Source organism: Equus caballus, chromosome 17 (assembly GCF_041296265.1).
Source record: "Equus caballus isolate H_3958 breed thoroughbred chromosome 17, TB-T2T, whole genome shotgun sequence".
Lineage (NCBI taxonomy): Eukaryota > Metazoa > Chordata > Mammalia > Perissodactyla > Equidae > Equus > Equus caballus.
Window position 1 is genome coordinate 70,920,679 of NC_091700.1, and position 18,184 is coordinate 70,938,862.

At 37.2% G+C, this 18,184-nt stretch overlaps 1 protein-coding gene across 4 annotated transcripts in view; it reads left to right on the forward strand.

Annotated features, from left to right (window-relative positions):
* The window catches only part of SLAIN1 (SLAIN motif family member 1), a 56,416-nt gene extending 40,408 nt beyond the window's left edge, over positions 1–16,008 (forward strand). For all 4 annotated transcript variants that reach the window (XM_023621712.2, XM_023621713.2, XM_014732149.3 and 1 more), the window contains 4 exons: positions 1,114–1,455; positions 7,626–7,781; positions 12,803–13,085; positions 14,924–16,008. In XM_023621712.2, the coding sequence (XP_023477480.1) occupies positions 1,114–1,455; positions 7,626–7,781; positions 12,803–13,085; positions 14,924–14,999 (857 nt within the window). In that variant the 3' untranslated portion in view covers positions 15,000–16,008. The remainder of the gene's footprint in view (positions 1–1,113; positions 1,456–7,625; positions 7,782–12,802; positions 13,086–14,923) is intronic.
* The last annotated feature ends 2,176 nt before the right edge of the window (positions 16,009–18,184 follow it).

The following is an 18,184-nucleotide window of genomic DNA, read 5'->3' on the forward strand; positions in this document are numbered from 1 at the left end:
TTATCTTAATAAAAATTTAATTAAAAATGCATTGATATACTTCCCAGGATAAATAATTATGGAAGAGAAGATCATTGGAAATTGGACAATTTATCACTGGTTCCGCAATAAAGTTACAACAAACAATCTGGGAGTGAACTGCTTCAAGGGTATTAATGACATCAAAAGGCACAATAAGATGTAGAACACAGAACTGGGCCAGGCTTGTTTTGGGGTTATCTTTTCAGGACAACCTAAGTAGAAACAGCCAAGTATCGTTTAAGCATAACGATTTCCTGCTTTCAGAATTAGTCAAGGCCACTATGAGAAACATGGTAATGCTTGTGCAGAATTTAATGAGATACATTTTGAGGGGAAACATGATTATTTTATGTCATTATTTAATAACAGTAAAGTAACAGTAACTCTTTCTAAAAATATATGGCTAAAAGATGGGATGTTAGTTTCAGAAGTTAAATAGTCAGGGTAGACTACCTTAAAAAAAAGTTGTGGCTTTGGCAATGAGACGAATAACCAGAAACTTTGACTATTTTTAGATGATTGTCATTTAGGATGACCCAAAACTGTTGAAGTATTGAAGTGTATGTATGCTTTGCAAAAGATAATGTTAGTAACAAAACAAGAGAGGTGACCTTGTTAGAAAATACTGTACCCAGATTTTAAACTTTCTTTTGACTTTAAAAGTTAGGGTGGGGAGCAGAAGCAATTCCTACCTGGGCAGAAATTTGATTATTTTAATTATCTAATTTAATTGTCCCAGCAAACTATGATGATGAATAGTTTTTCCTCAGTAGTCTTCCTAAGTCTCTCTTCAGATTTGAGAAGGGATCATTTGGGGAAATTGATAGACATTGATTGAACTGTTGCAGTACGTTTAATCTTCCCTGGAATTGGGCAGTCTTTTTGCAAACCAGAATAGTCTAATATTACATCTGTTTGGTAGATAAATGTATCTGTTTTCTTGGTATTTAATAAACTAAAAAAAAAGATAACGGGTCTCCATTTGAATCACTTGTTGGGCACAAATTTTCCTCCAATACTTGATAATTGGAACTTAATTCTTACTAGATTGAAATGTCTTATCAGATAATACTATTTTTTGTTATCTTATAGGTCTCAGGCAAGATTATGCTTCTACTTCAGCATCTGTGTCAAGACATAGTTCCAGTGTGTCACTGAGTTCAGGAAAAAAAGGGACATGTAGCGATCAAGAATATGATCGATTCAGTCTGGAAGATGAGGAAGAATTTGATCATTTGCCACCACCTCAACCTCGTCTTCCAAGATGTTCACCTTTCCAAAGAGGAATTCCCCATTCACAGACTTTCTCCAGCATTCGAGACTGTAGGAGGAGCCCCAGTTCCCAGTATTTTCCTTCAACTAATTACCAGCAGCAACAGTATTATTCACCTCAAGCCCAAACTCCAGATCAGCAACCAAATAGGACCAATGGAGGTAGGTTGTATGCCCTTTTGATATTTGATTTGCTTTGGTTTTTCATATGTGGTCACAAAGTGGTTTTAAGGTCCATATAAATAATTATTAAATGTTTCCCAGATTTATTAAGTACTTCCTCAAGACCTTTATCAGTTTGGTCTAAATTTAAATTTGTAATTAACCAGCTTCTGATTACATGTCCCAGATTTATAGGTTTATAGTTTAAAAAAAACCCCTGCCATGATACAGCTGGCACAGGATGAATCATAAATGTGGAGCATCTTTATGTTGTTGCTGGTCCAGCTGTAGGATGGGCAGGGTTGTGCAGGTTGAGGAGTTCATTGTGTTGCTCCATGGAATCAAAGGCACTGAGTTGCATCTTTCCTCACCTTTCCCGCAAGGTTCAGTCTCTCATTGCATGTTCCTAGTGCAGAATGATGGATGATGGTAAGCATGGACGATGATGCTTGGAAAGGATGCTGCTCATGCACCTCCAGATTTAGGGGAAGTTTGGATTGTGTCTTTCCCTCTTATTTCCCAACATCTAGAATTAAGACCTGTGTAGCAGCAGGGATATAGAGGCTGATGTTTGGCATGGTAATGAGAAGTTGATCTGTCCTAATGTCAACATGGTGAGTTGCAACATGTGTCATTCTCTGTTGTATTTTTCTCTGTCTCTTCATCATTTATCTTCTTTCCCCACTTTCAAGAGTTACGTTCCTTGACTTCCAAGAACTATAGTGAGAATAATCATGTGATATTCCAAGCCTAGTATGTTTTCGTACTAATGATCAGTGAGACCCTCACACACAAATCCCATGTAATATGGAGAAACAAACCATATTTGTAGTTATAGCTTTTAATTATTTTATAGCATCATTTCTCAGTGCTCAGCCCAGAAGTGATCAAACAGGTTATTTAAAAATATTGCCGGGCCACCAAATACAAATTGTATTAATGATCACCTGCTATCATGTTTTTAATTTTTACCTTTTCTTTCTCTGTACTTCTGTCATTCATTCTAATTGAGAGATCATTTGAAAATAAAGTTTTATGTTTTTAATTCCGTCTTTTTCAGTACCTTCAGATTTCAAAAGATTTTAACAGAAAACATTGGCAACTAAAGTATGTCATAGTGACTAATTTATTAAAGCTCATAATATCAGAAAGACAATGTATTCTATGTGCTCAGTGAAAGTCATAGCATCATTTTAAAATTGAGGGAGAGGGCACCTAGAGGTGTTTTTCTAAAGGTTTTTGTTTTTGTCAGGTGCCTTAGAACGTCATATCCTACCTGTCAAGCAGATGCTAGCTCTGCATCTTGATTAGTATTGTCAATGAGATCATTGTCCTACCTTAGAAAAGTGATATTACCTTACGTTAAACACCATTATGGAAAGGATTAGGTTTCCCTGAACCTGTGCTGTGATGATTCCTATTAGGAAAGTGGAGACATGTCACAGCTTAGTGTCCAACTGTGGTAGTTGTGTTTTTCCTAAAAGGTCTGGTCTCCACATGCAAAGCAAAACGGAATTAAACAATACTTTTCTGGATTGGACTTCTTACTAATGAACTCAGTGGTTGAGAACACAGGCTCTAGAGTCCAGTAGACCCTGAGTTCTAGTCTTGTCCTACCACTGAGGGCTTTCACGCGTTTTTCATGTCTCTAAGCTTTGATTTCCTTGGCTACAAAATGTGGACAAAATAATATCTCTTCCTTAGAAAACAGGTATAATTGCACATAAATCATCTGGTACATATCTCCCAACCTAAGCTTGTTTTAGGGAATAAATGAAATAATGACTATGACACTGCCTGGAGTACAAGTGCTGAGAAAGTGAAGGTTGTCTCTCCCTCTCTTTTCTTTGTTTTTTAACTTTTATTACCATACTGTTCAGATATTTGAGCCTTCATTTATTACCATGGAATATTACTTGAATAAAATTGTGAAATGAGAATGGTGACTTTGAAACTAATTTATCAAATATTTTTCTAAACTACTAAAATAATATAGATAGGAGAAAGTAATTATTAAATCATTGATCCATTTTAAAATAATTAAAAATAAACCAGAAATGTGTATGTATATTCATTGCTTCCATAGCTCCTACGCTGCCTAAGTTCAAAAGAGATGGCTCTTAAAAAGTTCTTGGAAGACTTCTGGGGATCATAGAATTAAAAGGAATGTATTTGGAATGATTTGCCAGATATGAAAAATGACTGAATCTTGCAGGGTCTTTATTAATGGTAATTTTTAGGATTTGGCAGGGGTCATTGATAGCATGATGTTATCAGTGTTGTCTGAGGACCTCCCCTGGACCCTGTATTGACTGGAGGTCTAGATCTCGCTGTTTGGTGGGTAACCAAGTATCCCCTTTGTTCCTAAGGATTCCTTAGTCTTTGTTCCATAGAGTGGTGAGTCTAGCTGCTTCTTTAATATGAGAAGACCCATTGGAATTCTTTTCTTGGTCTGTTCTGTAGTTTCTTGCTGCAGCTCAGTCCTTGAAGAGAGAGAGCTGATTTCTTGTGAAGCTAGAAATAGAATATTACTTTTGATTCCTTGAACTTTAAAGTATATATGGCCATTAATGTATTCCTGATAGTTTGACAGGAAAGTGTACCTCATTTCCAGATAGTCCTTGATACAGCTTGGAGATCACAGCTTAGCTCCCAGAGGACTAGTGTCTTAAATATTTACACTTGGAAGGCTTTATTTTAAAGAGAATATTTCAGATTTAAATTCAGATTTAAAGCTATGCAAAACTGACGTGATGCTTAAACGTGAGTAAAGATTAGTTTTAAAGATGGATGCATTTAGATTAACAGAGATTAGAGACATAACAACCAAGTGTAACGTGTGAACCTTGGTTGGATTGTGATATGGGGGGAAATGCTTATGAAACACATTCTTGAGATGTTTGGAAACTTTTGTGTATGGATTATTAAAACCTATTAATTTGTTTATATGTCATGACAGTATTGTGATTCTATAGAATTTCGTTATTCTTAGGAGATACCTGAGATTTCAAAGTACCTGAGAATATTCAAATTACAAATTTAAAAGAAAACAGTGGCAGCTAAAGAATGTCACGATGACTAATTTTTTAAAGCTCATAATATCAGGAGGACATTGTATTCCATGTGCTTAATCAAAGTCATCGCACCATATTAAAACTGAGGGAGAGGGTATTAAGGGGTAAAGTGTCAAGATATCTGCAGCTTTAAATTGTTTAACAACAGCAAACAGATGTGTATATATGGACATGAATTAAATGTGGCAAAATGAAAAGAACTAGTAATATCCAGGTGGAAAACTTACACGTTTATGATACTACTTTTCAACGCTTCTATATATATGAAAACTTTTATAGTAAATAGTTGGGAAATTTAGAAAAGAAATGGAGAAACTCAATTCATTTCCTAAGCAATAGCATATATTTATTTTCCTATGCCTTCTTGCTACTTAAAGATATATAGTCAAATAATTTAGTCTTGTATTGATAGAGGCTCACTTTTTCGTGCTAGTTATTATGATGTTCAAAAGATGTGGATGAAGGCTCTAAGACTTTTCTCTTCTCTTTACTTCCTCACTCCTACCACATACCCCCTGTCAACACACAGTATCTGTTGAATGTGTTAAATGCCTGCTGTTTGGGTCTAGGCGCTTCAGTAGAATTTGGGAATATGAGACATAGGGTTGTTAAAAATAGGCTTCAAGGAGATAATGAGGAAAATGGACAAGAAATCTAAGTCAGTGGTAGTATGTGAGCACTATTACTCTAGAAATGTGCACAGGGAGTAAGGAAACGTGTGAGTGATAGATACCTCAGCTAGGAGGTATATAGAAACTCTTCTCTAAGGAAGGGATAGTTGTGCTAAATCTTAAAGACTTAGTGAAAGTTAGCTAGGTGGATATAATAGTCTTTTTCTGGTCTTCTATCATAGTGGTCTTTACAATTTATTATACTTTCTTATGCTTATAATATATTTATTATACTTTATAAATTTTCTGTCTTTTCCCTAGGCCACCCCAAGGAGGTGAAAATTGCTAGACAGGGCTGCAGTGAATGGGTATAAGTAATGTAGCATGAGCCGTGCGTGAGGGGGAAGAGAGAAGAGATGAGTTTGGTTTTGCTGTTGAACACATTTTGGATTAGTATTCAAGTGTATCATTTGTTTTCTGACTGAGCTTGAAAGAAAATGACCACAAACTTGAGTGTCGTGATATGTGTACTTTAGTGTTTTGGGGTGCATATTAATAAAGATAAAAATATCCTATAGAATTGGGGGGGGTAAAAAACATCTGAGATATTACAATGCTTTGTGGTCTTCCAGAGTTTAACCCAGTCTTTCAAAATGTTATTCTTTAATATTTAATTTCTCTCATTTTGGACAAACTCAATATAATTTTAAATTTATTTTAGTTTTTCTCCTTAGGATTGATACTGGGAAAAAAAGATTGAGAGACACTTGTCTAGACAATAAACTCAGTGAGAATGGGGGACTATACCTAATCCACTGTGGTATCCCCAATGTCTTCTAGAGCATCTGGTGTTTAGTACACCCACAGTCAATACTTGTTCCCCTGTTCATTCATTCATTCCACAAAGTGAGGAAGGGTGTCCAAGTGGAGGGACCAGTACGCTCACGGGTACAAAAGAGTGTGGAGTGTTTGGGAACTTCATTTGCCCACTATGGTCGGAGAGAAGGCTGAGTGGTGGGAGTAGCAGGAGATAAGGCTGGAGAAGTATGTAGAGCTGATGCCTTGGGCTGTCAGATGAAGGTGAGGGAGAGTAATTGGAGGTTTTTAAACAAGAGATGAGTAGGTGTGTGTTTGTTCTCTGGGAAGAGTGGAACTTGTTCTGTGTGGAAGATGGATTGGAGGAAAAAGATAAGGTGCCTTGGACCAATTTAGAGGATTTTGTGAAAATGTGTTGATAAATAATGAGGTCCAAACTAGAAGGTGTGGAAGATTCATTAAATATTTATGAGGCGGAATTGACAGGATTTGGAGTAAAGAGTGAAGAAGGGAGGTGAATCTTGGGAGATTCCCCAGACTTCTGGATTAGGTAAGTGGCTGGACAGGGCTACAAATCAGTACATGTAAGTTATGTAGAAGGAGCCGTGTGTGAAGGGGAGAAAGAAATGAATCTGGTTTTGAAGTCGAATGGGTTTTGGCTTAGTATTCAGATATATCCTTTGTTTTCTGAGCTTGAGTGACCTGCTGTACGTACTTTAGTTTTTGGAGGATGTGTATTAATAGAGAGAAACTGTCTTATTGAGTTGCAGTCCTGCAGCTGATTTCAAATCTCAGCGACACTGAGATCTGTGTGTGACTCTCTGCTGCCCTTTGGTGGCAGAAGATGTCCTTAGCAAGGAGAAAGAAATGGAAGCATTCTCTCTTTTTCAAGTCTCCAAACGTTTGGTGGCATACTCATGAGAGTTAAAACTTTCCAGAAGTTAATGTGGCCATGTTGATGTGATGAGTGGATTTCTCAAAACATCCTAAGTTAAATTTAATAGTTTCTTCCATTTTGATATGCCAGCAAAACATTCAGTAAGTGTTGGTTTTGAGTCTTCTAGGTTTTTTTTATTAACATGTAACAATTTCTAGGGTTTTTTTTTTTTTAGACTAAATGGCTGTATTATTTTCTAAAATCGCTTTGATACACATTCATCCACTTATTGTATAAGAACAAATAGCTAATTGATTAGCTGGTCTTCACCTCTTTTTATAGAACATGTGTTTTCTTTCTTTTTTTTTTTTTTACTGAGGAAGATTTGCCCTGAGCTAACATCTGTGCCAGTCTTCCTTCCTCTACTTTGTATGTGGGTCATAGCCACAGCATGGCTGACGAGTGGTGTAGATCTGCACCCAGGATCTGAACCTGTGAACCCAGGCCACCGAAGCGGAACGTGACAAACTGAACCACTAGGCCATGGGGCTGACCGCAATGTGTGTTTTCTTTTAACAGGCTATTTGGTGAAACCTTTCTGGAGATACTGTGTTTTCCTGTACAGGAGATCAATCTTATATTAGCTTATTATACAATTCATAATGCACATGATAATTTTTATTTTTTACTGAGCAAAATATGATTTCTATTAGTATTTACTTTTGAAAGCTAGTGTTAAAATTTGCATAAAATTTGCTCTTTTTAACTTAGTAACCTTCTTTTCTCTTCTAGATAAGCTCCGAAGAAGTATGCCTAATCTAGCTCGGATGCCAAGTACAACCACCGTTAGTAGCAACATTAGTTCTCCAGTCACCGTGCGAAATAGTCAGAGCTTTGACTCAAGCTTGCATGGAGCTGGAAATGGAATTTCAAGAATACAGTCTTGTAGTAAGTCTAGCAATTTTTAATTTTTTGTAATTTTTAATTAGTTGTGATGCCATGACAAGTATATCTTGCTGTTCCATTTTTTTCTTTTTTTTCTCTTAAGATCATTACAGGAAACTTTTTTCCTTGTCTTGTGACTTTTTTGTGTGTATTTTGTCATTACAATTGAGTAGTGTTTTCACCAGTGCCCATGTTACCAATTAATAATTAGTAAATTACAGTCACAGGCCGCATAAGAAGGTTTCAGTCAACGATGGACCCCATTTATGACAGTGGTCCCATAAGATTAGTACCATATCGTCTCAATGTGTAGTAGGCTCTACCATCTAGGTTTGTGAAAGCACACTCTATGATGTTCACACAGCAGCACAATCACCCGACGACACATTTCTCAGAATATGTCCGTGTTGTTAAGCAATGCATGACTGTATATGTAATCCTTTATATCCCAGGATAGCAGTAGAAGCACTAAATGGTGATTAATTTGTCCACTCGTCCTACAAAAATAATCTATTTTCTTTGCAGATCTACCTCTTCCTAGGTATCTACTTGATACCTTTACTCTGAAGAAAGCACTTTTGTCTAGTTGTTACTTTGGTCTTGTTTTTCACCAGTCTATAGCTTCCCCCCCTACAAATGAAGTTATATTTTAGAGTGTCTAAAGTAGTATTTATCCACTCCATTTCAGCGTACTCATGGTCTGTGACTCATTCTCTGTACGTTTTACCGAGCAATGAGCAGTGCAGTGAGCATTAAGTCTAGCGTTTGTGTATTTTCACTTTGGGTGGGGATGCGGTAGTTCCAGGTTCTTTCCCCCCATTCCTGCTCTTGCTGTCTGTATGGGTAGTAGGGGTTAAGTCTGAGACTGACCCCTGGGAGGCAGACTCAAGGTCCCAGTCTCATTACTGAGGTGCCCAAACCTGGGAAGCCTGCAGTGTGTTCAGAGTGTGCTGGCCGAGAGTCCTCAACCGGACATCTAAGGCTGCACCCAGAGTGGTTTGTAGCCCTTCTCCCTTGGATCCAGTTTTGGGGCTCAAGTGGTATTTCCTCAACATGTGATGTTCTTTCATTCTTTTAGTGTCTTAGTTCCTAAAGACAAAATGATGACATTTACTCTGCACAAGGAACTGTGCTAACTGATTTATATTCATATCTTATTTAGTTCTGCCAACAACCCCATGAGGTGGTTTCTGTTGTTGTTCCCATTTCGCAGATGAGGAAACAGTTTTATAGGTTAAGTAAACGTTTGCCGAAGGCCATGCAGGTGAAGGAATAGAGATGGAAACAGCTCTGCTTACCCCAGAGTTTATGCTTTTCACTACTATATTCTGACCCTCACGTGCTGTTCTTCTGTCCCCATCTTCATCCAGTGTACTCCTATTTACCATTATTGTACAGCCAAATACCACACCTTCTGAAAAGCCTCCACTGATGACTCTAGTAAACTGTCCTGTGTACCCTCAAAACGTGTAGAATGCATTAGATTTTTGGTGCCTTCCTCTGTAATTCAGTGTGTCATACTTTACTGTTGTTATATTTATCTTCCATAACAGATTGTCAGCTCCCTCTGGGCTTGGACCGTAGTTTATCTGATTTTCTGTCCTCAGCACCTAGCATGCTGCCTGGTGCATAATGAGCTCTCAGTAAAGGTTTTAATGAATGAATGAATGAATGAATGCCATAGAGTTGTATCTTAGGGCTTGATCTGTTATTCTTTGAATTAATGATTGTGTAAAGACACAGAAGACAACCAGTGCAATTTACTAATGGTGGGAAGCTGAGAGGGCTGCTAACTAATTTTATGTCAGGAGGTTAGGACAATGGGCCAAATTTATCATGAGATAAACATACAGTTGTATACTTGAGTACAAAAGTCAATAGTATAAGCGTAGAATGGGAAAATATGGTTTGACAGTGGTAAATATGGTAATGATTAGGAATTTTTGTTAACTCTAACTCAGTGTGGGTTAATAGCATGATTTGAGTGCCAGAAAAATGTAACCCAGAATAGAATAGAATGTACACTACACCGAATGGCCAGTTTTGATGGAAGTGCTCAAAAAATGATGGAAACATGTCAAAAAGATGTAGGAGACAACTTGAAGCTCCCAGTGACCGAATCGGGGACAATTTGAGCCACAAAAAAAATAATAAAGGATTATAATCCATAGAATAAAATAAATAACCATAGGTTCATACTTAATTGAGTAAATAAATAAAGAAGGGAAATTCTTCTTTACAATATAATTCCAACTAATAAATGTAAAAAAAATTAAAAAAATGGAAAAGTCATTGTTTGTAAGCCAAGGATAATGAGAGGAAAAAACTTGAGAAGAGTGATAATGTGTAATAGAAGGTCAGTGATAAACTTGTTTCAAATCTTAGGATTCTGCCATCGTTTGCTTTTATTCCTAAGCATTCCCAGCAAATAGTTAAACATTGAGTTTATAGCATGAAGATTCCTAGTTCTGGACCAGTTTACTTTCTGTAAAGAACAAAGATAAAGTTGGAAAGGCAGCATGATGTAGAAGGAAGAACACAGGATTTAAGTCAAAAACTTGAGTTTGGGTCTTAATCATAAGCTCTTGGGCAAGATTATATTCTTTCTGATTATATATTCTTTCTGATTCTTGTTTTCTCGTTTGTAAAATTAGGATTATGTCTATTAATTTTAACTAGTTTTTCTTATCTACTTTTTTTAAAATCAAGGGTGGTTATCTATTTTGTGTATAGGAGAGATAATAGAATTATTTTCCTAAATAACTATTCTGTAATTTCATTTCAAATGATAGTCATTGGGATTTCATTGACTCTGTAGATAAATTTTAGGAGACTTAGTATCTTAACAATATTAGGTCTTCTAATTCATTAACAGGGAACTTTCCTTCACTTATTTAGATTTTGTTTCACATCTCTCAGTGAAGTTTTGTAGCTTTCTGTATACACGTTTTATAGATCTATAGTTAAGGTTATTCCTAAGTATCTGATTTTTAAAATAAATTGTTTTTGGTAAATAGTATTTTTTTCACATTTTTGCACATTTTCACAGTTTGCTGGTGTTTATTAGTAGTTTACTTTTGTATTTTGATGTTGTAGTCAGTGATTTTGCTAACTTCATTTATCCTAATAGTTATAGAATTTGGAATATATCTGATAAAATGAGTAAATATGAACACCAACACATATTTAAGAATGTTCGTAAAACCCCAAACTGGGAATAACCCAGCTTTTCATCATCAGGAGTATAGATTGTGACTTTCATACAATGGAATACTACTTGGCAATGCATCAACAGATAAATCTCAGAAACATGTTTCATGAAAGAAGCTAGACACAAAAGAGAACATACTACATAATTCCATTTATATGAAGTTCAAAATAGGAATAACCCAACCAATGGTGATAAAAGTGAGAATAACACTTGTCTTTGGGGGGTATTCACTAGGGGGCATAAGAGAGCCTTCTGAGGTGGTGGTAATGTTTTATATCTTGATATGGATAATGTTTACATGAGTGTGCTCACTGAAATTTCATTGCACCCTAGACTTAACATTTATGTACTGTATGTATATTATGTTTCAAAAGAAATAGGGCCAAATTTATATATTTTTTAAAATTAATAGACTTTATTATTTTTTTTTAGCAGTTTTAGGTTTATAGAAAAATTGAGCAAGAAATAGAGTTCCAAATACCCCCACTTCTAGTTTCTTCTATTGTTAACATTCTTGCATTAGTATGGTACATTTGTTCCAGCTGATAAGCCAATATATTGAAATACTCATAATTAGAAGCTACTAAATTAAGGAGTTGTAGAATTGGTTGGAAAGGATCTTAGAGATGATTTGTCAACCAACAGAAGTTCACTGTGTCCCCAGAACTTGATGGGAACCTAACTCTAGCAGAATCTTACCTAGACCTTATCTTTCATAGAAGTTTTTGACTACTCCACGCATACATCAGCGTTCCTGTGTTGATTTCACCTCATGTATACTTGAGCAAAACTGATGTTTTAAGGAAATGTTTTCAAGAGATAGTAAATAAAACCATAGACATTTTTTGTCTTTCCTTCTCCTATTTTTATTTCAAAAAGATATTTATTGTATATTTTATGGCTAAGCAAGTTCAAATCAGTTAGGCTGTTCTAGAAAACAAGGTATGTTCCTGTCTAACTGAATCTCAAGTACCAGGCAGCAAAGGCTAGAGTCATTAATAAAGAGCAGGCAGAGGTTGTCCCTAAGTTTCCGTTAAATTTATGATTAAATTTTTTCCCTTGGAGAAAAGGATTATAAAATTGAAAAATTACTGCCCAACTGTTCAGTGTTTTTTAATGGGAAATGATACACAATGTTAGGCCAGTACATTGATGAAGTTTTTATGGGTTTTTAACCCCGAGTGCTCCCTTCGTTTTACAGATTTTGCTGTTGTTATCAAGGTAATAATAGCTGGCACTTGCTGAGTGCTTACTAAGTGCCAGGTGCCATTATGAGGCTTTATGTGTAGATTAACTCATTTAATCTTTCCACCAAGCCTATGAGATAGCTAAATGTCGTGATGAAAATTATTTAAGAAATACATCTATATGTAAGCTGTTTGTACCTACCGATGTCACCTCTGTCTTCCTTTCTATAATTACAGCTATTAAATTGTCCCTTTGTTTGATTTTCATGAAACCATCCCCAAAGCAACCATCAAGAAATCCTGTCTTGCAAGCAGGCAAGGAAGAATTGCCCTGTGCGATCACAGAGATGATCAAATTTGTTAAAGGAAAGGAGGTTTTTCTTAGAAATGGGTTCTAAATATAGTTAGGCACTCAGAACTGTTGCTGATTGACAGAGTAGGAGACTGTCTTGTCAGAAATTAGAATTTTCCAGGACTAAATGCTGTCTGGAGCCCTTATTTCATTTATCTACTTCTATATACATACATATTACTCTTTGAAGCAATATCAGCTTTTTTTTTAATATAACACAGATTTAGAGAGCAGTAGGGCTTTTCTCTCACGTGCATGTCGTTTTCTCTTCTAGTTCCATCACCAGGACAGCTTCAACACAGAATCCACAGCGTGGGACATTTCCCAGTGTCTGTCCGACAGCCTCTTAAAGCCACAGCGTACGTGAGTCCAACCGTTCAAGGCAGCAGTAACATGCCTTTATCCAACGGCTTACAGTTACATTCCAACACGGGCATCCCCACGCCAAACAAAGCTGCTGCTTCTGGGATCATGGGCCGCAGCGCACTTCCAAGACCTTCTTTGGCAATAAATGGGAGTAACCTGCCTCGAAGCAAAATTGCACAACCCGTTAGGAGGTAAGAATCTTTGTTCGTTGGTCTGCATTAACTTTATTTGCAGTTTGAAATTAGAAACTGCTCCTGGAACCATCCTGACTTTTCCTTTGTCTCAGTCTAACCCTAGTAGGCCATGCCACCCTTTATGGCCTGCCTTGTGTCCTCCTTCCTCTGGAAAGTGACGGGGTGGGGGTGTCCCTGTGTGGTCAGGTCCCCTTCCCTCGCATCACCCTTCCCTTCCTCCGCCATCACTTCGCTCCTGGGCACTGCTTGCTTTTGCTGTAATTTACCAGGTAAGTGCCATCTCCAGAGCTTTCATATTTTCCTTCCCCCATGTTATTGGCACAGCCTGCCCCCTGCCCCTTCAGGTCTTTGCTCAGGTGACATGTCTGTCCAAAATTGTAACTCCTGTGACAGTTCCCCTTCCCTTTCTCCGTTTTTTTCGCCCTAGCATTTATCACCATCTGATGGACTGTGTATTCTATTTATCTATTAGTTTCTGGTCAGACTCTCCCCACTGGAATGTAAGCCTCGTGAAGGGGTAGTTGATTCTTTGGTTCACTGCTATTTATCCCCAATGCCAAGAACTACGCCCAGTGCAGGACAGGACTGCAAGTATTTGTTGAATCAATAACTCTTGATCAACATGAGCAAAAATGTGTTAGGCATATGCATGTATACACACGCACACCCTCCCCCCACACTCATGGTTTGAAAAGCATCTTAGTAATATTTAGCTGGAGCTTTATTAGCTTATGTTGGTAAGTTCAGTATGGTCCAGGTAGAATTTCTTTATTTTTCAAAATCCCAGATTATTTGTGGGGCACGTATTGGATGAGCTCATGTCCCCTTCTTACACTAGATATTCTGGAGTGTTTGAGGTTAAAAAAATTCCGTAACAGTGGGTTGAGGAGAATTTGGAAGATGAGACAGTGGAAGCAGGAAATAGGGACGACTCTTCCAAGAAATTTGGATATGAAGGAGGAGAGCGAGGGAACCGTAGTGAAAGATTGAAAGGGATGTGGGAACAAGTCATGTTTCTTTCTTTATGTGTCAGTATATATACAGTTTCACTTTTTATTTCCTGATTAGAATAGGTGCTCAGATCAAAAACAAATTCAGAACCTATTGAAAAACACAGAAAAGTAAATAAAGGCAGACCCATAATCCTGCTACCCAGATAGACTTCCTTTTGGTGCGTGTTTATTCAGTAAATCGTGGCTTATTCTCCCCAGTGAACGCAGGGCTGTGTTGTTGTGTCCATGGCTGAATAGAATCCCATTATTAAAGGTACATGGGTTATTGTGGCCCATCCATTTCCCCTCGGATACAGGTCTCCAAACTCACCTCCTGGAAAGGTGGTCACTGCCAGACTCTCTGAGAGGATCTGTTCCCCCAAACTTAGGCACTCACTGGGTATTATTCTTTTTAAATTCTTTGCCAATATGATAGGCAAATCTTTGATTTTTTTATAAGGTGAAAAATTTCTTCAAGTTAATTTACTACTTGAATTCAGTGAAGTAACCATTTATGTTTTTTAGTCCATTTTTCTATTGAGGAGTTTATCTTTTTCTTCCTGATTTTAAAATTTCTACACTAAGCCTTTGATCGTTTTTCACTTATGTTGCAAGTTCACTTGTGCACATACAATGTGCGTGGCACTGGGCTGGGTGTCACGGCACTGAGAACTGGGTGTCAGCAGATGAGCGTGTTGAATGCCCAGAAACACAGGTACACTTGGGGAAGTGCCAAGAGGCTGTCACTGCTGGAGTGGAGGAGTTGTACGGGAGAGTGGATCACAGTATGTGATGTCTCATGGGATTATTAACGAGCTGTTTCCTTTTTTCATCCTTTTATAGTTTCCTTCAGCCTCCAAAGCCTCTGTCTTCACTCAGCACTCTGAGGGATGGAAACTGGAGAGATGGTTGCTACTGATGCAGTTTTTTGTACCCTTAAAGAGTGGGAAAGAAGTGGAAATGAGGGTTGTGTTACCCAGCTGGCTGGGTAGCAGTGGATGTCGGGATATTCTTTCCCTTTTGCATTTTAACATATTTACTGCATTGTTTTTCAATGGACCAATCACCAGAGACTAATTATTGCACTTAAATATTTGCCTGAGATACTGCAACATTCTCAAATTCATGGTTGCAGTATTCTGACACTTAGATCTAGGAAGTTTTTGTAGACCTGCTATGTACCTGAATACTTTTTGAGAGAATTGAGATGTATCAATAATGCTTTCTTTGCCATATGAGTTTTTTAAAGTAACTTGTTGGATTTACTTACATGTTCTAAACTTCTTCCCATTACATGTTCTGTATTTTAATACATTGCATATTTACAACTAGGTTCTATAACGTATGCTTTGAGATTTACTTTTTTATAGTTTACAGGAATTTTATTTTTTGTGCCTATTTCTTTTTACACCTATGTGAACCACTATGGAACAACTTAAATTTTGTGCCATAAAAATATTTTTGTGGTAAGGTACTATTTTTTTAGCTCTAGGGATATATCAGCAAAAATCCACCATGCAATTTGAGAGACATAATTTTATGTTGAATGAGCACAACATAATCTGAAGCATTGCAAGGAGATAGACAGCAGAGTTCAATGGTCTTGTCTTTTTCATTGTTAATTTATTGTCATACATGGGTTTCCTATTTATAATGGCATCATAAGCTCATTGCACTTAACACCTGCAATGTTTGCTACTGTACCACAATTGATTTTCAATACTTTATTACAGAGGATGAAACTGTAATGTTTTATTAACAATGCTTCTGGAAATGAATGCATTTTAAAGCAAATAAATCTTTTTGATAGACCTTTTACAAAACCCATTTGCACTAATGAATGCTTTCTTATGGTATATGACTTACTATTTGTTACTGTGTACACTGCTGTTTTGGAATGTTCAGAAATAAAGATTATTTCAGCAATATCAGGTCGCGCATGAATGTGCAGCATGAACAGTAGAAATACCATATCTATGTTTCCCTACAATTGTAAGAGTAGTTATCGTTGCTATGTTCTTATACAGGGCATTTATATCAAAGGCAGGTAGACAGAATAGTCACATTTGTAAAACTTCTTTTTTTCTCTAACAATAGTTCTGATAAGAAATGTGAGGCTTTAGTTTTGCACTGAGGTTTATATCCTATTTATTAGAAAGGCCATAGGAACTCAAGTAGCCTCATGCCCAAAAACACATTTATGGATGAACACTGTCAGTGGAGATTTTAATATTTTATGGGGTTGAATTTGAATATTTTCTCAGATCAGTAAATAGCAAAGTATTATAATTCTATATTACATTTGATAAATGTTGGAAAACTTTTTACCTGAAGGTACTATGGAAAGGTTAGGCAAAGGTTTTAATGTTAGATTTTATTTATTTATTTATTTATTTATTTTTGTGAGGAAGAATGGCCCTGAGCCAACATTGGTTGCCAATCTTCTTCTTTTTGCTTGAGGAAGATTGTCCCTGAGCTAACACCTGTGCCAATCTTCCTCTATTTTATGTGGGATGCTGCCACAACGTGGCTTGACAAGCAGTGCTAGGTCTGCACCTGGGATCCAAATCTGCGAACCCTGGGCCACCGAAGCAGAGTGCACGAAATTAACCACTACGCCACTGGGCTGGCCCCAGTGTTAAGTTTTAAAATAGAGTTCTACCTCCGGTCGTTAGAGATTTTTATTTAAAGTGTGCCTTTACATGATAATTCTATCTAAAACTAAAGAATCGGCATTTAAGTAACTTGCATTTTAAATGAAATGTGAGCTAGACTAGGAGGTGAGACATCAAAAGAGAAGTTATATTTTTTGAGCACTTCTTTAGTGACTAACTGTGCTGGGTATTTTGTATACATTTGTCTAATTTGAACAATCATCTACTCTTACACCATTTAAAAAATAAAGACACTGAGCTGGAGAGGTGGATATGACCTCGTGGAAATATTTAGCTAGTAAATAGTGAAGGTGTCTTTTGAATCCAGGTTTAACGGATCTCAAGTCTCTTTTTCCCATTATTGTGTTCTCTTCCTGTGAACACATGTAATTATGTTAGTACTTTTTTAAAAAATGAGTTTATATTCTGAGGAAATTAAAGGATTTGATTTCATTTTCAATTCAAATATTTCGTTATATTCAAAAAAGTCTGTTTAGCCCTTAGGATAAAAAAACAAAGACTCCTCCATCTTGGATTTTACGTTCCAGTTGGGGGAGAGAGAGACAATAAACAATAAACAAGTAAGTAAATCACAGTATGTTAGATCCTAAGCACTGTGGGAGAAAAAGGAAAAATCAGAGTAAGGTGAGTTGAGAAAATGGAGCTGGGGAGAGGGCACTCCATTAAATGGGGTCATCTGGGTAGATTTCATTAAGGAGTTGACACCTGGAGATGAAGAGAGAGTGAGTCGTAAGGCTGTTTCACGGCCTCTTTCACCGGGAGTTCTATAGAACACAAATGGTGTTAGTGATGATTTTCACAATCTCCCTGGGACGGTATATAGCAATTATCCTTCTAGATGCATGGGAGACAATTTAATATATTGCATACAGTGGATGCCCTAGGGGAATGGATGCCCTACGGGAGTGGTTCTCAAAGTGTGATCCCTATACCATCAGCAGCAGCAGGAGTAGCAGAAGCAGCATCTCTTGGGAACTTATTAGAAATGCAGGTTCTCAGGCCCCACCAGACCTGCTGAATCAGCCCTCCAGGTGATTTGCAAAACCTCCTTCAAGAAAGGCTGCTGGAAAAGCAGGAACAGCTTGTGCCAAGACTTGAAGCAGATTATGCCTGGTGTGTTTGAGGAAGAGCATAGAGGCCAGTGTGGCTGTAAGCAGAGGAAACAAGGAGCAAAGTAGTAGAGATGAGGTCAGAAAGGTGACAGGGCAAGATGGTGTGGGGCACTGTGGGCCACAGAGAGGACAGTGATTTTACGCCAGAATGGGAGCTGCTCATGGTTTTGGGCAGCAGAGTTCATGTTCTGACTTATTTTTAAAAGCATCACTCTGGCATACAGAGAGTAAGATAACATGTAGATGCCAGGGAAGATGAATTAAACTATTCAGTAATCCAGGTAAGAGATAACGAGGAATTGGACCAGCAGGATAGC